The following is a 20890-nucleotide window of genomic DNA, read 5'->3' as shown; positions in this document are numbered from 1 at the left end:
ACATGAAGAGGTTGGATTCTGCAAGTGATCACGGATGTGTTTTTCCATGCGAATGTACGCACTGCACAGCGTATCAAAATTGCAAGCGTTTCTATCGCTCATAGGCATATGGGTAACTCTTATCAATTGACTTTAATGGGGGCCGTCCGTGCGGAATCCACGCCAAAATGAAGCACACTGTAATTTTTCTACTGCTTGCGGAATCCGAAATTCCTGTTGGCACGTCTGAGTGAACCGGCCTTTCAATGCCCACATTTTACCGCGGATCTCCTGTGTGGATAGCGATTGTGGAAGCCGCAGTCCAAATCCATGTGCGCCCGGCTTTAAATCACTACACAATAACAAGACAATCTTTATTAGCAAACTATTTTAAAATAATCTGGAAGGTATACAGCCCTAATAAGAAACCACACGAGAGGTAAGCATACATTGACGAGGTGCAAATAAAGGACTACCAAAAGACACATTCCTTGGGATAGTGCAGGGCGAAGTGTGCGTCGGGGGCACCAGACTTCAGGTTTGCTAGCATATGTTGCTATAGTATTTTTGGGCTACTTCTAGTCTGGTTTTTATAATCACTTTATACCTTCCTGGTTATCTTAAAGTAGTTTGCTAACAAAGATGGTCTTATTTTATAATGATTGGCTGTGCTGCGATTCTTACATAGTATGTTAGGCTGAAAGAAGACAATGTCCATCTAGTTCAGCCTGTCCCCCACCCCACCACCTTGTTGATCCAAAGAAAGGCAAAAATCTGATGATGAAACCTGCTTTCCTCTAGACATAGCAGATGCCCTCTTGTTACTGTCGCAGTCCTGGGTATAAACAGATCATGGGAGAGATACTTGTATTGTCCCCTCATGTATTTATACATAGTTATTTGGTCGCCCCTTAACGCTCTTTTTTCCAGGGTAAATAATTCCAATTTTGTTAGCCCCTCTGGGTATTTCAGTCCCGTCATTCCATGTATTAATTTAGTGATCCTTCTTTGAACCCGCTCAAGCACTGCAACATCTTTCCTGAGCAGCAGTGTCCAGAACTGTGCACAGTATTCCATGTGAGGCCTGACAAGTGCCTTATATAGTGGAAGAATAATGTTCTCGTCCTTCGCCCACATTCCCCTTTTTAATGCGCCCTAAGACTTTATTTGCTTTTGCAGCAGCTGACTGACATTGATTGCTCCAGTTAAGTTTACAGTCCACTAGTACCCCCAGGTCTTATTCCATATCACTTTTCCCTAGCAGTACCCCATTTAGTGTATATTGGTGACATCCGTTTCTCCTGCCCATGTGCATAACCTTACATTTATCAACATTGAACTTCATTTACTATTTTTCAACCCAAGCCCCCAACTTATCTAGGTCCGTTTCTAGCCGCACAATGTGCTCCGTTGTATTAATCATCTTGTATAAGTTTGCGTCATCTGCAAATATTATTTTACTGTGCAGCCCCTCTATCAGGTCGTTACTAAATATATTGCACAGAATGGGGCCTAATACTGAGCCCTGTGGCACCCCACTAGCCAACTAGTAATTTTGTTAATCTCTTCTTTTTTGGCTACAGCTCCTATGCAGACCTATGTGTTGCTAGGCATGTCTATAGTGTAAAGTAGTTGGTCAGCTACTCCACTCCAGCTGTAGCGCCATATATTTTGTGAACGAGAAAGCAAATTACTAACATTAATGTTATTTTGTTCAGTGTGTGGGGGTGAGCGGCGTATGAGAAGTGAGAATGACGTCTAGAATTAAGGACTTGTCCATGCTGATGGGAGTGTATACAAGTGGCTGGTCCCAGAGCCAAGTGGCTGGTCCCAGGCCAGGAGGCGCTCTGCTCCTGCCATAGAGTATTTTAGTAGCAGAACAATGGCATCGCCACAGACAGGGCTGCTCCAGTCACTAGGGGGCAGTTACAGATTGCTGCTTTCCCATAAACACAACACAACGTTTGTTTGATTCTTAAATATATTTTACATTTAGAAGCAAAAGGCAAATATATATTATATTTTTTCACCATTCGCTTTTACAGCATAAAAAAAGTTCAAACACATCACTTCTGCCACTTTAAAGAGTCCATTGTTCCCCAGGAACGGTACAGTTTCTCAGCTCTGCGCCTCCTTCCAAGGAGCTTCACCTGCTATGTGTGAGCTACGGCCGCAGCGCTGATGTTGGAGGGATCACTAGCTGAAGTGCAGATCACGGCTGGATCCAGTTGCTATTATTCCCGCGTCTCCCAGTCATTGAGGCTCTGTTGCTGGCTTGGGGGGAGGGGTGGTAGTTACCACAACCGTGGATACGGCCTTGGATGCTGCAGAAGAGGAGGCTGGTTGCAGATGTGAGGCGGGGACAGTCTGAATACGCACCTGGCAGAGAGAAGGAAGTTTGTTTTTTACCTTAAGTCACAGGTTTTAAAACAGTAAATACAGCCAAGACCCTCATGTCAACCAGAAGGGGTCCTGGCCAAGTGCTTCTGCAAAACTGTTCCTGTAGCCGGATGAAGCGGCAGGTGGATGCAGACCGTCTGACTGTAAAGGGGGCTGTCCAGTGTCACAAAAAAAACAAAGGATAACCCTTTTAACTGAACAGTTGATTATGGCCATATTTATTATTCTTCAATTAACTAGGATTTTGGCAGAAATTGGACAGCTTCGAAAGTTACTTTGAAAATTGCACAAAATTAACAATTTTTTAAAAAGACACCCAAGCATGGTCCAACGGAGTAGTTTTAAGTTATGTTATTAGGAGCAAATTACCGGATCATTAGTAGTAGTCACAGCAAGAGTAAAAAGACATTCCAACCCTTCTAAATGCAACAGATTTATTAAGAAACACAATTCTCATCACCTCCCTCCTCCAGTTCCACTGGTGGAAAATACATAATTAATAAAAGCATAACTTACTAGAATAAGCTGCAGTATGTGAACATAAGAAAAAAACTATATGACTTGTATCTTACATTTATCATCACTTTTGCCCCCTACAGGATGTATTTCTGATTTTCAACTCTCTCTGAAGTGGTGGAAGAAGCCTGCTGTTATTTTATACACTGCGCACAGAGAACTGCAGATTCTGCTCTCTAACACACAAATATCATCATCAGGCTACCTACGACCAGGCGAGTGTGATGTCAGGCTGAGAAACTCTACATAACATCGAGCTCGCCAGTGTGCGTTTTCAGGCCCATGTGAGGCATTTTTCTGGCAAAACCGTCTCTCATCACTTCTGTGAAGTAGTGATCCCCTGGCGCAGCTTTGAGGTGTGTTAGAGGATCAGCAATTGTTTCCACATGGTTTTCAATTGTAAACCTCGCCTCGCACGGCGTGCAATATGTTTTACTGTCTCATTACGGTCACTCAAATTGCCTTTTAAACGATCATCTTTCCGAATAAATGGATCCTTAGGCCTCCCTCACATAGGCGTTTGCAAAACCAGTGTTAACTACGTTTTCAGCAGCATTGGCATGCGTTTTGACAGCGTTCGGTTGCGTTTTCCAGTAGCCAAGGTAGCTGGAAACTTTTTTTCAGACTTGCTGGCATAGCAACCTGTGTTTAACGCTATAAAAACGCAGTACAAGGTTGTGCCGCATGTTCAGCAGTGCTGAAAACGCAGCCCATTAATTTCACTAGGAGACACAGGGCTGAAAACGGCCAAGAATAGAACATGCAACGCTTTCAAAACGCAGCTTGGAAATGCTGCGTTTTAAGGCTTGTGTGAGCAGCCCCATTTAAATGAATGGGAGTCTTGTACAGAGTTTGGCGCAGTGCTAAACACCGTACAAAAACGCCTGTGAGGGAGGCCTAATCCTCTCTAGCAGCTCCCTCTTCCCTCCCTTCTGTAAACTTCTATGGGCACCATAAATATTACTATTAGATATTCTCCATCTTAATTATATCTATTGCTATAGACATGCATCACGTATCGGGAACCTATATCTTCGAACAGCACCCTAAACCATTTTTTTGGTGCAGTTAGGGCAGTGGACAGGGACTCCAGGGATGTATTTTTATACACTCTCGAACCCACGTTGTCACTCAGTTTAGTCTGTGCGTGGCATGAAAATCTGACTCTCTTCAGATTGCCATGTGCACACTCTCCTTCTGAGGCCTCTATGGGAGAGTGTGCACACACCAATCTGTAAAGTCAGATATTCAGGCCACGCACAGACTAAACTGGGTAAAAACATGGGATTGGAACAGCATGGAGTATTAAAAATACACACCCCAACCCCGCAGCATCTCCTCCCCTCCCCAGACAGCAACAGTAACAAGTTCTCTTATAACAGGAAGTTAGAATGGAGGGAAACCTATAGTAGTCAGTACTTCCCTTCAGGCAAATAACTAACAAAATTGCAAATCGCTTTATCATATAGGCTATCACATAAGCACAAGTTGTTTGGAACATTAGTGAACATTTAATAAATGTGCTAAAGTTTTCAAAGTGCACCGTTCACCAAAATTGGATGCCCATTGATCCATAATTGACCTGTTAATCACCCAACTCCCCACTGGAGTCAGGCCTGAACTTCCTGTAATCCCACTTCATGCACAACCCCCCCCCCCCCCCCCCCCCGTGGCTCAATCTCAGCACACGAGATCTCACTAGTTATCATGAGATCTCACACTTTGACCTGACTTAAGTGTTTTATTAGTGCATAAAATAGCTATTTATCTGTAACTGCTGTACTAAGGGTTATAGATTGATAGTTAAACAAGGTATATCAGTGCACATGTTCCAAAATTTCCCACAGGCAGTACAAGCCCTAAATGGTCACAATGTCATGGCTCCAATTTTGCAGATTCATCCACAGATTGGGGCAGCGCAGAAGATTGTTTTTTGATGGTTCAGGGGTACAGCTAACATTGTGGGCGACATAACAAGGATGAGGATAGAATCAGGGCTATGGCCAGGTTCTGTACTCATCCTTGGCTTAATAAAGGGCATGTTACCCAAAATTTGCCTATACCACTGAAGCATTAATAAACATTTTGCTCACTTTGCAAATCTACATCTTGTGTGCTCTCCCAATCTCAGGTTATCAATTAAAATAAAATTAATTAGCGTTTTGTTTTCTCCAAGTTGGAACACAAGATCTTACATTCTGAGGGTGCATTCACACGAACGTATATCGGCTCGGTTTTCACGCCGAGCCGACATACGTTGTCCTCAGGTGCAGGGGGGGGGGGGGGGGGGGGGAGGATGGAAGAGCCAGGGCCAGGAAGTGTGCTCCCGCCCCCTCTCTGCCTCCTCTCCGCACTATTTGCAATGAGAGGAGGCAGGACGGGGGCGGGGCTAAGGTCCAGGAATTAGCCCCGCCCCCATCCCGCCTCTCCCCATTGCAAATAGTGCAGAGGGGCGGAGAGGAGGCAGAGAGGGGGCAGGAGCACAGTTCCTGGCCCTGGCTCTTCCATCCTCCTCCCTCTGCACACGAGGACAACGTATATCGGCTCGGCGTGAAAACCGAGCCGATATACGTTCGTGTGAATGCACCCTGAGAGTTGAGGCAGTAATAGGAATGCCGGGAGCGGAATTATACGAAGTTCATGCCCAACTTCCAATTTACAGGCCAGTAAAAAAAATAAAAAATTTACTTTTTTAAATTCTTAATTGATCACATCTAGTAAGATTTTTAATTTTAAAATAAAACATGCATCTAACTTTGGCGATCAGTACACTTTAAATATCTGACAAATAGAAAAAAAAATGTCAATTTGCTAGCAGCACCACCTGGTGGATGTAGGGTAGTAGTACAATTTCATCTATAGGTCTCAATTCTAGTTCAAGGATAACCAGTAAGTCTGGACTTGATGGATTTCACAGAGAACTTTCAGCAGATTTTCTACGAATACAGAGCTGGTCTACAAGAATATAGATTTGCCTGTTTTCTAAAGTTATATGTGAAATTACACATAAGATATCCAGACAAAACCCATATCTGATCATTTTACCTGTCGCCACCAGCACTAAGGATGGTTTTCAGTGGCTCCTCTTACCTGAGTGGCCTGTCCCTGTTGCTGGAGCTGCTGCAGTTGCTGGGTTGTGAGGAAACTGACGGGTTTGTTACCGGCTATGAGCTTCGTCCCAGCTGGCACAGTGGTCAGGATTATATTCCGTCCTAGTCCACTTATACTAGAGGGAGAGAGACACAGACATCAGTAAGACCCTTTAGTATATTCTGGGTGTCTAGTTATAGAGTCTTGAGAACATTTTCAGTAATTTCTTGATGGAAAACAAATTCTACAACAATTCTGATATAAGAGACTACAGATCACCGCATCCACAAAGTGGAGACCTAGGCATCAACGATCTGGCCATATGACATTTCCTAGCTGACATTTATTATTCTATGCTGTACCACTGGCTCGGATTTAAAGGGGTTTTCCAATAAAGACATTTATCACTCATTTACAGGACCGGAGAACAGCGCAACCCAATAGCTCCATGTTCTGCGCATGTGTCACCCCTGTTCCATTCACTTCTATGGATTGAAGGGAGACAGCCAAATGCATGCATTCCCCTCTATCCCATGGAAGTGAATGGAATGGTGGTCATGCATACGCACCGTTACTTCATTCACATGGCACATTAAGGGTGTTCTGTTTTTGTGATCACTCAAGACAGATACTGTGGTGACAATGACTACAGTTGACACCTACTTTGCTCCCAAGTTGCCTTTGATAATCGGAGCAGCCACAACCCCTTTCCCTTTCATGGGCTGACTGAGCACAGAGAGCGGCACGGTGATTCTTGCTGGAAGCTTTCCCTTAAAAGACAGAAATAGAAATATATTATTACTCGCTAAAAACTGTAAACTCGCCAGAAAATATCCTGAAGTTCTTGTAGTCTTTGTTGAGTAGGTAAATATCTCTTCATCTGTTTCTTGGCTGGGTGACAAGCTATAGAGATTTGCCATTAAAGTGGTTGTCCGGGTGCGATATGGTTTTTGAAAATTCGATCCAAATGTGTTGAAACAATAAAACTAGCTGTATTTACTCGTTTTCTCCCCCCGCAAACCAGAGCAGCAGCCCTACAGTTCTCTCAATCTTTGTTTTGGAATGGCTACCACCTGAGCGCTGCAGCGGTCGGGTGCCGCACGCCTGGCATCACTGCTCAGATGTGGAGAGTCATGATGCCAGGAGAGCAGCACTTGTTTGCTGTGACCTCTGATTGGCTACAGCGGTCAGGTGGTAGCCATTCCAAAATAAGGACCAGAGGGCTCATGGAGCTGCAGCGCAGGATCACCAGGGAAGAGAACGGGAACATTCCGCTGGTTTTATTGCTTTAACAAATTTAGATCAAATTTTAAAAAGTCATATGGCATCTGGACAAACTCTTTAAAGAGGTCAGTCGCCACCCAGCCTTCACAGAAACAGATGCATCTAGGATACGGCTAAACAGAATTTCATGTTATCTTGAGAAGCGACATCATGAAACAAGTGAACAGTGACGCCTCAGGCCACTCTCACACCACCATATGTAAAAACGCTGCTTTTATAATGCCACATTTTACTGCGTGTAGAGCCGCATGTTTGTGCACGTTTACTTTTACTGCGGTTTTTTTTGCACAGTAAAAGCGCAGACAAGCAAGCTGATAATGGCACAAATTTTTTTCCCTCCCAGTGGCATAGCAACCTGCATAAAAACACAGTATTAAGCATGCTATTGCGTATCTACTATGTTTTTTTAAAGCACCCCATTAATTTCAAATGTGTGATTTATTTGTGAAATGCCCGCTAAAACACTCAAAACATCACATGCCATGTGTGATTTTGCACGTGTAAAATACATGGGGCAAAAATGCCAGTGTGAGAGACCCCATTAAAATACATGAAGATTTAGTGCTGCGTAATATGACAGTGGCCTTAGAGCTGAAACAGTTTACTGATGCATTAATGACAAGTCTATAGCATATTCTTCCCACTCCGGATATGTACATAGTTTACAATGCACCATGTAGTAAATACATATACAGTGGAAGCTGCCGATTTCAAAAGACCTTGCTCTGTGCCATAAGCTCCAAACCAGGGGCCTCCTACACACACGGAACAGGTAGCCCCGGGATCAGTGATCTCACCTGCTGAGCTGTTGTAACTGGAATCTGCCGCACAGTGGCTGCCGCTGCCATAGAGACTCCAGTCGCTGTAGGTTTTGTCACAGGCGTTAGGTTTACAGATGTAGCAGTGTGAACAGGGCTGACTACAGCAGAGGACGCCACAGGTACTGGTTTGGCAGTTACAGTAATACTCTGAGTAACTGCAGCCTTTGGAGGGACAACGCCGAGTCCTTGCACGATCCGTATGGTGGTAGCAGCTTTAGTGTCAGCGCTGGTTGTGGCTTTGCTTTTCTGATCTGCTACAGACACTCCCAGAGCTGGCATCAGTCTGAAACCAGAGCTACTACCCTCCACTGTTTTAACCTCTGGGGTGACTTTGATGGTAGCAGGAGCTGGGGGTGAGGGGGAGGAAGGGTTCGAGGTCATCTGGAGGAGTCCTTTGCTGGAGCTGGTTGCTGGGGTAGAAGTAAAAAGTTCTTGCGACAACTTTACAGCTGTAACCTGGGATTTGGCCAATGTGGCCATCATGTCAGGTGTGATGCGTAGAATAGTCTGACCCTTGGCATCGGTGGTGATGGAAGATGGAGGAAGACGCAGCACATCCTTGCCCTGTATCCGAAGATTGGTGGTTGACAGAGGAAGACTTGAAGCTGATTGGGATTTCATGCCGAGTTGACCAGAAAGTGCCACCTAGTGATGAAGAGGGGTAAATAGTCAAATATTCTATAGATTCTACTGCAGGTCAGTGTGTACTGTCATATAATAAATAGCAAGCATAGACACAATGAGAATGGTTACCAAAATTCTGTGTATCATGCAGTAAGGCTGCTGTTACAGGAGTATCACCACAGCAACCATATTACACAGTAGTAAATGGGATTTTAAGTAAACCAACCCGCACTGTGCAGGTAAAAAGGGTTTTAAGGGCATACTGTGGTTTTTGGAAGACTGCAGCATGGTCTATTTTATGTGCATTCTGGCTATTTTCATCACACCGTTTCCAATGGGGAAAGTGCAACTGCAATGAAAGCCACTAATTGGAGAATTCTGACAAATCGTATCCAAAATCTAAATCTATGTAGTGGACAGATAGAAGGTAGTGGATACATAACTGCAGGATCAGGATATCCAAGGTCTGTTTGTAGCCTGCAACCATGGAAACACAGTTCTACACAGGCGCTTCAGACACAAAGCAGTAGGAGCTTTAGGCCTCTCTCACATGTGCATTTTTGCACAGTGTTTAGCGCTGCGCTAAATGCTGTACAACTCACCCATTCATTTCAATGGGGCTGCTCACACAATACTGAAAGCGCATGTTCTATCTTTGGGCGTTGTCAACCCTGCTTTGCCCATTGAAATGAATGGGCAGCGGTTTCAGCACTGCTGAAAACGTGGCAAAATTTGGTGCCGCGTTTTTGGCAGCGTTAACCGCAAACCGATTTTCGGGGGGAGGGCTGGCAATATAAGCACTGCCCCAAAAATCAGTCCTAGCTACACTAGATTAAAAAAAAAAAATAATAAAAAAAAAATCAATACTCACCTAGCCGCTGCCGTCCGCGTCGTGGCCGCCAGTCTCTGCCGCTGCTCCCCTGGGCTTCCCCTGCACTAACAAATCTAGTGCCGTAGGCCAGGTTTGAGAGCCCCGCCTCCATCAATAGATTGCTGCAATTGGTTTTCAGTGCTGGCTCGATGCCCAATCACAGCCTTTCATTGACTGTCTTAGTCAATCAGAGCCGGCAAGCTCTGATTGACTGAGGCAGTCAATGAAGGGCTGTGAATGGTTATCGGCGCAGGCTCGATGCCCAATCACAGCAATCTATTGCTGGAGGCGGGTTTCTCAAACCTGGCCTACGGCACTAGATTTGTCAGTGCAGGGAAACACGGAGCAGCGGCAGAGACCAGCGGCCGCAACCCGGACGGCAGCGGCTAGGTGAGTATTGATTTTTTTTTTCTTTCAGCATCCTTGCCTGCGTTTTCAGCTGTGCTGAAAACGCAGCCAAAACACTGGCATAAAGAATGCCAGCGCTGCTGAAACCGGGCTGAATCTGCAGTAAACGCAGCGTTGAAAAACGCTGTGTTTCTGCAAACGCCTGTGTGAGGGAGGCCTTAGAGATTAAAAAGACAAAGAGAGCCTGTCATTACTTAAACCAAGCACAGCGCTTCAGTTATGACCTAAAAGTGTTTCCAAAATGTATTCTTTACAGAAGCATACAAGAGGCATCAGGGTTAAACGTTTATACAGAATCTTCTGGACATTCTCTGTTAAATGCATGTTCTGCCCAAAACTCCACCACTCTCTTGCCCTATTACATACAAGTATATGATGTCTACCTCATCCACGGGGCACGGCAAAATCTCATGTTTGTGCCGTGATTTAGCGGACTAGATGTACACAGCGAATCTGCCCACAAAAGGGATGGATGATCTGTGCATGTGCGGGTCAGCCAAATCAATGTAAAGAGCAAGATTTGGCCGTATATCATCTACGTCATACGGACGCACTTTTGGGCAAGACCTGCGGCTAGAGACGGTCCAGCAACAGCAACTCCGCGTGTAGGTTTTTTGAAAGAGAAATGGCAAAAAGGTCTGGAAACCACATGCAGGTCATAATTGCAGAGCTGTGCTTGGTTTACTTGGGTAAAATTGTCATAACAGGTTCCCTTTAAACGGTTAGAAAAGTGTACGCTGTAACATGGCTTACAGCAAAAGGATTGGGTGTTAAAAACATGTAACTATGTCCTAACACATCCACACAAGAGGAGACACAAGACCGCCACAAAGATGACAAAGCCCTAGTTGGAAGTGAACCCAAAACTTCCACAATACCTCCTTGTTTCATGTAATGTCATTGACAATGAAGCAGCAGAGCCTTTATTACCTGCTTGAGGATGCTTTGGCCGGTGATGCTCTGCAGGATGGTCGGAGCAGTGGTAGAACTGACCACCGGCTTGGAAGCGACGACAGTTGACGAGGCTAAAGTTGTCACAGTGATACCCGCATGAGTGGTCAGTGTGGCCCCAGCATGAGGGACAGCAGTAGTCAGCTGCGTCTTCACCGGCATTGTCACAACCTACATTTAAAAACACACACTGAGCATTTTAACATTGGCTCGTGAAATGACAAGTGTTGTCCCTGGCCTGCCTCTTACTGACCTGCGTTATTCCCTTGGTGACAGAAGAGGTGACCGGCAGTCTGATGTGAGACACTGCTGAAGAGAGGGGCTGAGACACAATGGCAGGTGGAGGGGCAGGGGTGACCGTAGCAGGAGCGGTCACAATTCGCACTTGGGGGATTGCTGGAGCAGTGGAGATGCTGGTTCGTACAGGTCCTGGAGTCACAGTATTCAGCTGGCTGGTCACAGGAGGAGTTAACAATGTGCTCAACTGAGGTATGGTTGGAGAAGACACTAGGAGAACACTGCAAGAGACACAACAGTCAACTCCAATCATATATAAAGTGAGAGATAAAAATTACTTAGAAGTCCACATTGGTCTGACCTCTGACTGGATTGCGTGGCCTCTGGGACATTGCTGGCAACGATTTTGCTGACGGCTGTGGAACTGGAGGGAGACAATGGTGTTGCTGGAAGTGCTGGGGTAGTTGGGGTGCTGGGAGTTCCAGGGGTCAGGGGCATGCTGCACTCACCCAGGGTTAGCGGCCCTGGTTCTGGAGTACCACCACTCTTCAGGGAAAACTCCTTGTTGCTCGATTTCTGACAGAATAAGGCAAATATCGTCAACATGGACTAAAAGTTACCATAATAATTTTCACCTATAAAGAAAAAAAATCTGTCACCAGAAAAAAAATCTTTGTTTTAGAACCAAAAATTTCATCGTTCTTAGAGCTGAAAAGTTGGGAATCCGATGACTATTCAAGTTTATTCAACATATGCGAGACGTCACGTGCAGAACTTTATATCAATTAAAATTTCCATCTTATCCCATTTACTTATTCACATCCATAGACCTGAATTCCGTCTAGGCTTAAAAGGATTTTCCAGTGAAATACTATTTATGACCCATCATCAGGATAAGTCATCAATAGTTGATCGGCCGGGGTCCATCACTCGGGACCCAGGCGGATTAGCTGAGCGGGCGCATGCTGTGAGCACCGCAATAACACATAGGTCAGAGCGGAAGCCTCCATCTACAATCGATGGTTAAATAAAAGAGATATGATTTTTTTTTTTTTTTACAAAAGGGGGAGAAAAAAAAAAACGAAAAATGGTAAAAAAAAAAAAAAAAAAAGACGCATCCATATTGGGTTAAAATTCATTTACACATCACTGGAGAAACAAATAGATTAGAGTGTTCTAAGCTGGAACATACAATCTTTGATGGAGTCTTAGGCTTCTGCTGCAGCGCTTTCTTGGCTTTCGCTGCTGCCGCCTGAGCCTGGTGGATCCTTTCTGCAACACAAATGGACAATGGACAGATTTAGTAATCTAACAGGTTGTGAACGTAGACTAGGCAGCCAGAACACTGGTCAAATTTATCATCGCTTCTCACACTGCATGATAAATTTCGGGCACCTTGCTAGACTTGTAGAAACTTTAGACCACCTTTTGGTTAGCTTATTTTGCACAAACATTTTTGATGTGCAGTGTCACATTTAGGCCTCATGTCCACGGGCAAAAGAAGAATTAAAATCCGCAGCGGATTTTAGCTCTTCTCCCGCCCGCGGATCCGCATGTCATAGGGATGCATTGACCACCCACAGGTAAATACCCGCGGATGGTCAATAAAAGTGATTTTTTTTAAAAATGGAGCATGAAAAAATCTGGACCATGCTCCATTTTCGTGCGGGTCTCCCGCGGGGATGGCTCCCGCAGGCTTCTATTGAAGCCTATGGAAGCCGTCCGGATCGGCGGGAGACAAAAATTGGAATTTACTCACCTGCTCCGGATCTTCCCTTCGCCGCGGCTTGATCTTCTCTCCGTCGCGGCTGGATCTTTTTTTCTTCGGACCGGCGCATTCGCGCGCGGCATGCAACCGACGTGCCATGCACCTCCGCCGGGCCGAAGAAAGACGATCCGGCCGCGACGGAGAGAAGATGAAGCCGCGGCGAAGGGAAGATCCGGAGCATGCGAGAGGTGAGTTAAATTCTTATTTTAAGCGCTCAAGTCCGTGGGGCAGGAGGGACCCGCTACGGATTCTCCATGGAGAATCCGTAGCAGGCCTGATTTTCCCTGTGGACATGAGGCCTTAAGACCACATCCCTTTTCACTAAACTGCAGTCCGTTGTCTAGTGAGTACAAAGTGTCTAAAACACATAAATATGGTGCATAGTGTGTACAGCAGTTTTTTGGCACAAATGGAGCCAGAATACTGGTGCATCCAGCTTCTTAAACTGCCCTCAATATATTATCGGCCTGCTGCAGGTAATTTCTGTATGAAGCGCTGGATAAAGTTCTTACCAAACTCTTCCTCACTGCGGTCTCGATGCAGGTAAATCCAGAGCTTACGGCCAATGTCATATTTCACACAGGGATCCTTCTCGTAGTGCAGGCGGTCTAGCGCACCGCTCACCACAGTGTTCACCTGGAGAGCACAAGGAGAGGACACCACATGAGTAATGACCCTAATCCAGATCAGTACATCAGGTCACTAGAATCATCAAAAAAGTGTGTCTTAACGTGACGTCAGGACCTCCATACAGATGTTTAGACATGAGCAGATGACAGGGCTAGAGGATTTGGTCTAAAATTAAAATCTACATTTTTTTCCCCAAAATTCTTGATTATAATCTCGGTTTTCTTGCTTATTTGCTAAGCAAGCTAAAAGAATTCCAAAATGTTACATAGGGGGATTGTATGCACAGCAATTCCTTAATATATACTTATTATTTGAATTCTATGAGATATACAGATCATCAGAACCTATATTAAAGGGAACCGGTCAGCACCTTGCGGGTCCACTAAACCACCAGCCCTTCATTATGTAGCTGGGTTTAGCTTTCTAAAGATGCCCCTGTGACACGCAGCTGTCTCAGCATTATCTAGAAAAGGTAGTAATACCTTATTGGAGCTAAGTCCAGGTCTCTCCTCCACTGACATTGGCATATGCACAATGAAGCAGCTTCACATGCGCATGCACCCGATGCTTGTGGAGAAGATACCTGGATTTATCTCCAGTAAGTTCTAACTCTTTTTTAGATCATGCTGAGTCATTCGCTAGTTATTGGGGTCTTTTTAGAAAGTTAAACCCAGCTGCAGTAATGGCAGGCTAGTGGTTAAGTAGCGCCAAACATGCTGACAGATTCTTTTTAAACTATTGCTGTTCAAACACGTGGCTTACTGCATGTAAAGGAAAGGGGTTCCAAGTAATAAACACATAAAGGATGGGGTTCTGACCCCCCTCAGTGATGTCTGTACCCACCCCTTCCAGTCAGCAAACCCCTCTCCTGTAGTGTCCTCTCCATTAGTCATCTTCTCCACAGCCGCCCCTCCCTCCAGTGGTAGTATGCTCCTTCGCAGTCACTTCACACCCTCTCGTACTGTTCTCTCCACAGATTTCCCCCAGTACTTCTCTTTTAAAGGAGTTTTCCAAATAAGCCCTGTGAAGGAAACCCCGCTGAGCCCTGTGACTGGCTGACTGGTTTGTGCATAATGAACACCCAACGCTTCTTTCAGGTTCCTTGATTTAAGCCCCTACAATTTTTTTTAACCCCTTACAGTTCAAGCACTGCAAATTTACAGCACTTGGTCCTGGGCTTTATTCCCACCCGATCGCAGTAATACTGTGCAGGATTAAAGCCCTTGCTTCTGCAATCAAATCCGAAGCAGGACGTGTTGTCAGTTATTAGTCACAGCTGAGAACCCGGAGGAGAAAGGAAAAGCGATTTTTAACCCCTTCTGCCTTCTCCTTTCCCAAGTACATATCGCTCAATGACACTATGTACTAAAAAGTGAAAGTATAAAGTGTGACGTGACATGACCGCCCGGATCCCCTGCTACAGCAGAGCTGCAGGGTCGGAGCAGACCCGGATCAGCTCTGTTAGTGACTATTGTCACTACAGGGGATGTTTTCACCTGTAACTGGGGCTCCTATGGATGCCCCAGCCACAGTGGGAAAGTGTGAAAAATCGGACAGAAATATTGCCTGTGTACATGTATAATAACAAATAGGTAATTGCTGTGGGAGTTGCTTTCGCCACCTACTAATCAATAAACTTTTAAGTACATGTCAGGCCCAGCTGCCCCGCCGTCTACACAACTCACCTGAGCACTAGTAACATCTGGCGCGAGGAACTGGGAGTCTTTCAGCAGCTCACAGATTTCCGCACGTGTTCCTTCTCCATTGGGCAGTCTGGCAGCAGCATCTCGCACTAGTGGGTAAAAGGATAAGTTATACCTTATAACTATCTATTTTTACGCTAATGACCCTCAATCATCATCAGCGCTCACCGAGAGACAGGATGGTGACATAGGCTGGCCTGTCAGAGCGCAGCAGGGAATGCTCGCGTGCTTTGTTCAGTGAGGTCTCCTTGTCAAATACACCCTTCACAGGACCCACGACAGATTCAAAGCCGTGCATGCGAAACGTGAAGGCTTTGTGAGGTTGGAGATAACGGTGACGCTCCTGGAGAGATGAAATACACATAGTAAAAGAGAGAGACAGCTCAAACAGGACCAAGGCTGATAGTGGAGAGCTTAAAAAAGCATCGCCCAGAGAGTAAAGGCCCAATGTCCACGGGCAGATGTGATGCGCAGAAGATCTGCAAATCAAGCCACCCATAGGGATGCATCAGCATCCGCACGGCAAATAAAAGCATGCAGATGTGATTTTTTTCCTGGTGTGCAGATCACATGCTCGAGAAGTCGTCGCAGCATGCTCCATTTTTCTGCGGATCCCGCAGAGGAGATCCGCACTAGAGCTGGAGAGTTAAGAAAACCTTTTTTTCTCCCAACGTCTGCGGGTATGGCTGGATTCTGCTGCAGGATTCAGCAGTAGAATCTGTGCGTGCAAGTGGACGTTGGGCCTAAGACCAGTGGCAAACGAATGTATGTGCATTACGGAATCTGCAGTCGGCGTCTGCAGCAAATACTGTTCAAAACATGCAAGGCAAAATTGCTTTTTCCTACACACTCACAGAAACTAATTGCAACTTCCGAGAGCAGAGGGAAGAAAAAAAAAAAACCGCAGCATGTTCTATTTGCGAACGGTTTCCGCATGGACGGCTTTCATTGAAGTCAATGGAAACTGTCCGAGTTGCTGCCCATCCGCATTTGACATTCTGGAGAAGTCACGGGTAGCCACGTCAATCACCTAGCGACGGAAAAGCGGATTTAAAAAAAATATTAAACCTGTACTGCACATGTCTGACGGCGAGCCACCAGATCCATCGGCAATGCACAAGGCTGGATTCCGCTGTGGGCTCCGGTATGCAGAATCCGACCTGTACGTGTGCAGCCGGCCTTACATAAGGAAAAGGGATGAGGAGAAAACAGTAATAACCCCTTCCCCATATAAACACAGAGGCCTGGAGGGTTCATTATCACTATAGCCAGTCTCACCTGCTCCTGGAAGATCCGCTTCTCATCCCCAGAGCTGGGCCGCACGATATATTCCGTCCTCCTAAAAGCAGGACAAGATGTGAATATAAACTCACAGAACAACCCCCTCTGTATGTACGATCCCTGATCTGTGTTACACGCCATCACTGCATTACTTACACTCTGGGGACCGGTGTTCCGATGTCAACGCCTTCTTCAATCTCAAGAAGGAATCAAATACAGAAAATCTTATTACAATGAATTCTCAAGGAAGAAAGCAGCGAGCAAGATTCACCCTCCAAGCTACAATTCTAACAATATAATAGGTAACTCGGCACTGATCTCACCTTAAATATGTGATCCTTTGTCTCCAACCAGAGATGGAAGAGGGCTACAAGGTCCTTCTCGGAGTCAGCGGGAGGAACTGAACAACACAGAAAAAAAATAAAAAATAAAATCAGAGCTCTATTGACTGCAACAGGAGGGGAAGGCAAAGGAGACATCAGTGACTCACTAATGCATCTCCACTGCTGGGTTTTCTCCTTGAATTCCACATAAGGAGTGAAGCCAGATAACGTCCCTAAAAAGAGAAAACTACAATGAATTGTTTCCTGACAACCAATCTCTTCCCATCATTCCTGCAGCTGTCAGATTATCGGATCTCAAGAATTAATCCTCTCACCTTTACTGTCCCCACCAAGATACAGGAGAGCAGAATGGACCACTTCACACCAGTTAGGGACTGCAGAGAACCAGCTGTTCAGGGTACTAGCAGGCGATGACTGCCAGTGCGAGACCTTATCCTCCAACTACAAGATAAACCATTAATCATCAATGTAACATCCAACACAGAACCATGTACCTAATCTGTCAGCCCATGGGCCTCTGCAAGAAGAGTGTAAAGAGCCGGTACAGTCCTACATAAGTAAAGCTTAATCACTGTACAAAATAAATGAAATGTGTATTTACAGATGTTTTTTGGTCACAGAGGTTTTGTTTTTAAGAGTTTTTTTCCTCCCCTATAAGGAAGCCTATGGCAAAAAGACAGAAAAAAAAGCCAGACCGAGAGCATGCTGCAATTTTGAAAAATTCCAATAACCCACCAAAAGTGAGAAAAAAAAGCCACTACTATTTGTAGCTGATTTCATAATTCCCTGCTGACCTGCAGCTAACATCCTGATGCAGAGATTTTTGCTACTTAGATATCTCTTAGATGCAGTAGTTAAACCGCAGCATTCACAGTTATGTTTTATCACATCCATTGCCAGTAGAGGTCTGCTGCTGACAACAACTGACACCCGCTGGGTATGGAGCCATTTTAGTTCTTGAGCTTGCTCCATAACCCCAGTATGACTGCATAGCTATTGAGGTTATGCAGTTGTGAAGGGGGTTAACCATCTAGGTGAGAACCTGTCCTGACCTCCTTCTCATAGCTGGTGTGATGCAATGTTCTGTATGTTACAGCGTGTGTGTCATCATATGCCACCACCACCCAGCACTGCACAAGATCCAGGGCTGTGACACAAGCACATTGCACCCCACAATAGTGTTAATAATGAGGGAAAGAGTTTGAATACAGTAAAATAAGTCTTAACTGTGGAGTCAAGTCAGCCTCTTACCAGCATGAAACTGGAAGGACCTTCAACCATCAGTATATCCAGTAAGAGAGAGAAGAAGCAGACCGAAATCTCATTAAATGGCAATGGTGGCTTCACGTCATCCATGGGTCTGCAGAACAACAAGACAACAAATTAGAAACCAAAAGTGCCAAAGTAGCAGCAGAGGCCGGGTGAAGGCTCTTATCTACTGTCTGCTATTAAGTGTCCTTCTGAGGTTTCATGCAGACAATACAAAGCTGGTGAGGAGATAGTCACCACCTCTCAGCGACCCATAATACCTGCAATACTAAAGGAATGAGGGCAGAACTCACTCTTCCTTCACTGCAGTCAGCGGGACGGGGACAGACAGGTCATTGGGCAGCAGAGCAGGCATCATGTCTGCTTCTTCAGAGACTTCTGGGTAATCATCCGGCTCTGTCTTAATAGGTTTCATCTTCTTTTTTTTCCGTTCATCTCGCTCTTTTACTCTTCTCTTCATAGTAGCAAGATCAAAAAGTGCTAAAAAGGACAAACTGATGTCAGTCAAAACAGAAGTCTACATTTACATTAGAACATCACATTACCTTTCTGTACTGATCCAGAGTTACATCCTGTATTATAACTCAGAGCTGTACTCGCTATTCTGCTGGTGAAATCAATGTGTAAGTAATATTACTGAATCTAAGTTATACCCAGTTTTATACTTCAGAGCAGCACTCGTTCTGCTAGTGGCGTCATTGTGTACATATGTTACGTTATTGACCCTGCATTAGAACAGAGTTACATCAAGTATTATACTTGTGCATATTTTTGTAGTTACTATCGAACAGCTTGGCTGAGCACAATAGGGGGGCATTTAGTTTTCTCTACATCAGATGACTTTACAATACCAGATATCACACATCCGAGGAAAATCGCAAGAGATTTGTATGTTGCAAGACGCACAAATCTCGCACGAATGCGAACCCCATTCACTTGAATGTGGTCACATACATTAGCGTTTTTTTTCCCGCATCGCAGGGAAAAAAAACAAACCGCGGCGTTTCCTCAGAATGCTTTAGCCATAGGTTTCAACTGGGCCGACAAACATCGCACGTGAGTGCAATGCAAAGTTTCCCATTAGCCGTGCCTGAGCATCACTACTTCTGTGAAGTGATGCATATATATAATTTTTTTTCTTTTCTGGAATGGTGATAATGGCGCTAGCTTTTGACGTAAAAGCATTAATGTGAGAGAGGTAAATTAGCCAAAAAGATCTCACATATTAAATGCCTACAGAATTCTTGTTTTATATACATGGTTAACATCTTTGGGTGTATAACTCCAGCAAGTACTGAAGAAGAGGTTCAAACTCCAACAAGTAGGTTTTAACAATAAACTGAGATCTTTTTGGCTAATATACCTCTTTCAAATTAACTTTTTTATGTCAAAAGGTTACGCCATTATCATCCTTCTCAAATATATTATAGCAGCACCTTTGGAATACAAGTTTCTCCACCATCTGACAGCTTCATACCTCCATCTTTCATATTTTCTCTCCCCCCAGGGTTGCGCCACGTTTTTCTTCACATTGAAGTGATGCGAGAAGTTTTTGACACAAAAACGCCTCACATCCGCAGGGAAATGACACGTTCCTAAGCGAAATATCGTGCCAACTTTAACGGCCTGATATCGAACTCGCCTGTGTAAAATTAGCCTAAAATGCTCTTGTATTTGTTAGCGTTTTATGTGATATTTTTATACAGTGATGTGGTTTTCCATAGACGCAGGTATGACTGTCTAAAAAAAAAATATCTGCAGAAAAGCTTATTTAGCGGAGTGACTTTGCTTCAGGTGCCCTCAACCATGGACCCCCCCTTAATCTTCATTCACGAATAAGCCATCTGTTACCTGCTAGAGAATTCTTCCTGCCAGCATTAACCCGCGTCATGATGTCATTCATGGTCACATCGTCTGTCATGAGATCCGGATGATCCTTTAGCAGAGACACAGACAAGTATTTATATGGTCTATAATCACAGGTGACCTGTAGCCCATGTACACTATTAGGGGTACCAACTCATTGTAACTGGTGCAGACAGACAGCGCTCTGACCTCTACCCGCCCCATGTTACAGAATTTGCCCATCTCCCTCCTTTGTTACCCTGTCTAATGAATGTGGTAGGCTGCCAAGGATTAGATTTCATTTACATCCAACTATACTGACAGGTGCCTGTGCTGCATTTATAGTGAGACAATGACGACTGAACACATGGCCTCACTATTACAATAGGAGATTTGCAGCGGATTCTCCTGTACTGAGTAAGAGTCTGGGGGACAGGCCACTGGTTGTATCTACAGCATGGACAAGGAGTCATTAGTGCTCTGCATATCAGAAGGGGAAAAGCTGTATGGTTTCCTATGATACGTTTACACCCACAATCATCTCTTGCGCTGCGGATTTGAGACATTCCATTCGCCATGTAACTTACCGGCTGATGTTTTCTCTTCTCACGGTGTTTTCGCAACAACAGTTTCAAATCACGCTCTGTCAGCTCAACTTTGTCTTGAAACAAAAAATATATATAGTTCAAGTCTCAATAAAAGCTCCAAAATATGTGCAAATCTGGGGATATTTAAAGGAACCCTCCAGTCCAGGGACAAAATGAGATATGTGATGAAGTAGATGATGTAATATTTACCTGGTGCCTTTCTTTTGCGCCCATTTGCCATGTATCTGCCATGTTAAAGGGAACTTATTACCTTTGTGCCCT

The 20890-nt window shown here is 44.8% G+C and overlaps 1 protein-coding gene across 1 annotated transcript in view; it reads right to left on the bottom strand.

Moving 5' to 3' along the window:
• Nucleotides 1-1942: 1942 nt before the first annotated feature.
• Nucleotides 1943-20890, bottom strand: part of NFRKB (nuclear factor related to kappaB binding protein) — a 33582-nt gene continuing 14634 nt past the window's right edge. The window contains exons 7-26 of the mRNA XM_066607231.1: nucleotides 20609-20682; nucleotides 20028-20112; nucleotides 18470-18656; nucleotides 18159-18267; nucleotides 17222-17348; nucleotides 17054-17119; nucleotides 16887-16963; nucleotides 16720-16760; nucleotides 16561-16621; nucleotides 15451-15625; nucleotides 15265-15371; nucleotides 13462-13585; nucleotides 12374-12453; nucleotides 11543-11757; nucleotides 11198-11462; nucleotides 10924-11115; nucleotides 8067-8735; nucleotides 6649-6755; nucleotides 5986-6121; nucleotides 1943-2358 (exon numbers count right to left, since the gene is read on the bottom strand). Of these exons, the coding sequence (XP_066463328.1) occupies nucleotides 2233-2358; nucleotides 5986-6121; nucleotides 6649-6755; nucleotides 8067-8735; nucleotides 10924-11115; nucleotides 11198-11462; nucleotides 11543-11757; nucleotides 12374-12453; nucleotides 13462-13585; nucleotides 15265-15371; nucleotides 15451-15625; nucleotides 16561-16621; nucleotides 16720-16760; nucleotides 16887-16963; nucleotides 17054-17119; nucleotides 17222-17348; nucleotides 18159-18267; nucleotides 18470-18656; nucleotides 20028-20112; nucleotides 20609-20682 (3023 nt within the window). The 3' untranslated portion in view covers nucleotides 1943-2232. The remainder of the gene's footprint in view (nucleotides 2359-5985; nucleotides 6122-6648; nucleotides 6756-8066; nucleotides 8736-10923; nucleotides 11116-11197; nucleotides 11463-11542; nucleotides 11758-12373; nucleotides 12454-13461; nucleotides 13586-15264; nucleotides 15372-15450; nucleotides 15626-16560; nucleotides 16622-16719; nucleotides 16761-16886; nucleotides 16964-17053; nucleotides 17120-17221; nucleotides 17349-18158; nucleotides 18268-18469; nucleotides 18657-20027; nucleotides 20113-20608; nucleotides 20683-20890) is intronic.

Source organism: Eleutherodactylus coqui, chromosome 6 (assembly GCF_035609145.1).
Source record: "Eleutherodactylus coqui strain aEleCoq1 chromosome 6, aEleCoq1.hap1, whole genome shotgun sequence".
In the NCBI taxonomy this organism is placed as follows: Eukaryota; Metazoa; Chordata; class Amphibia; order Anura; family Eleutherodactylidae; genus Eleutherodactylus; species Eleutherodactylus coqui.
Note: the sequence above shows the minus strand (reverse complement) of the source record. Positions and strands in the feature narration are given on the sequence as shown.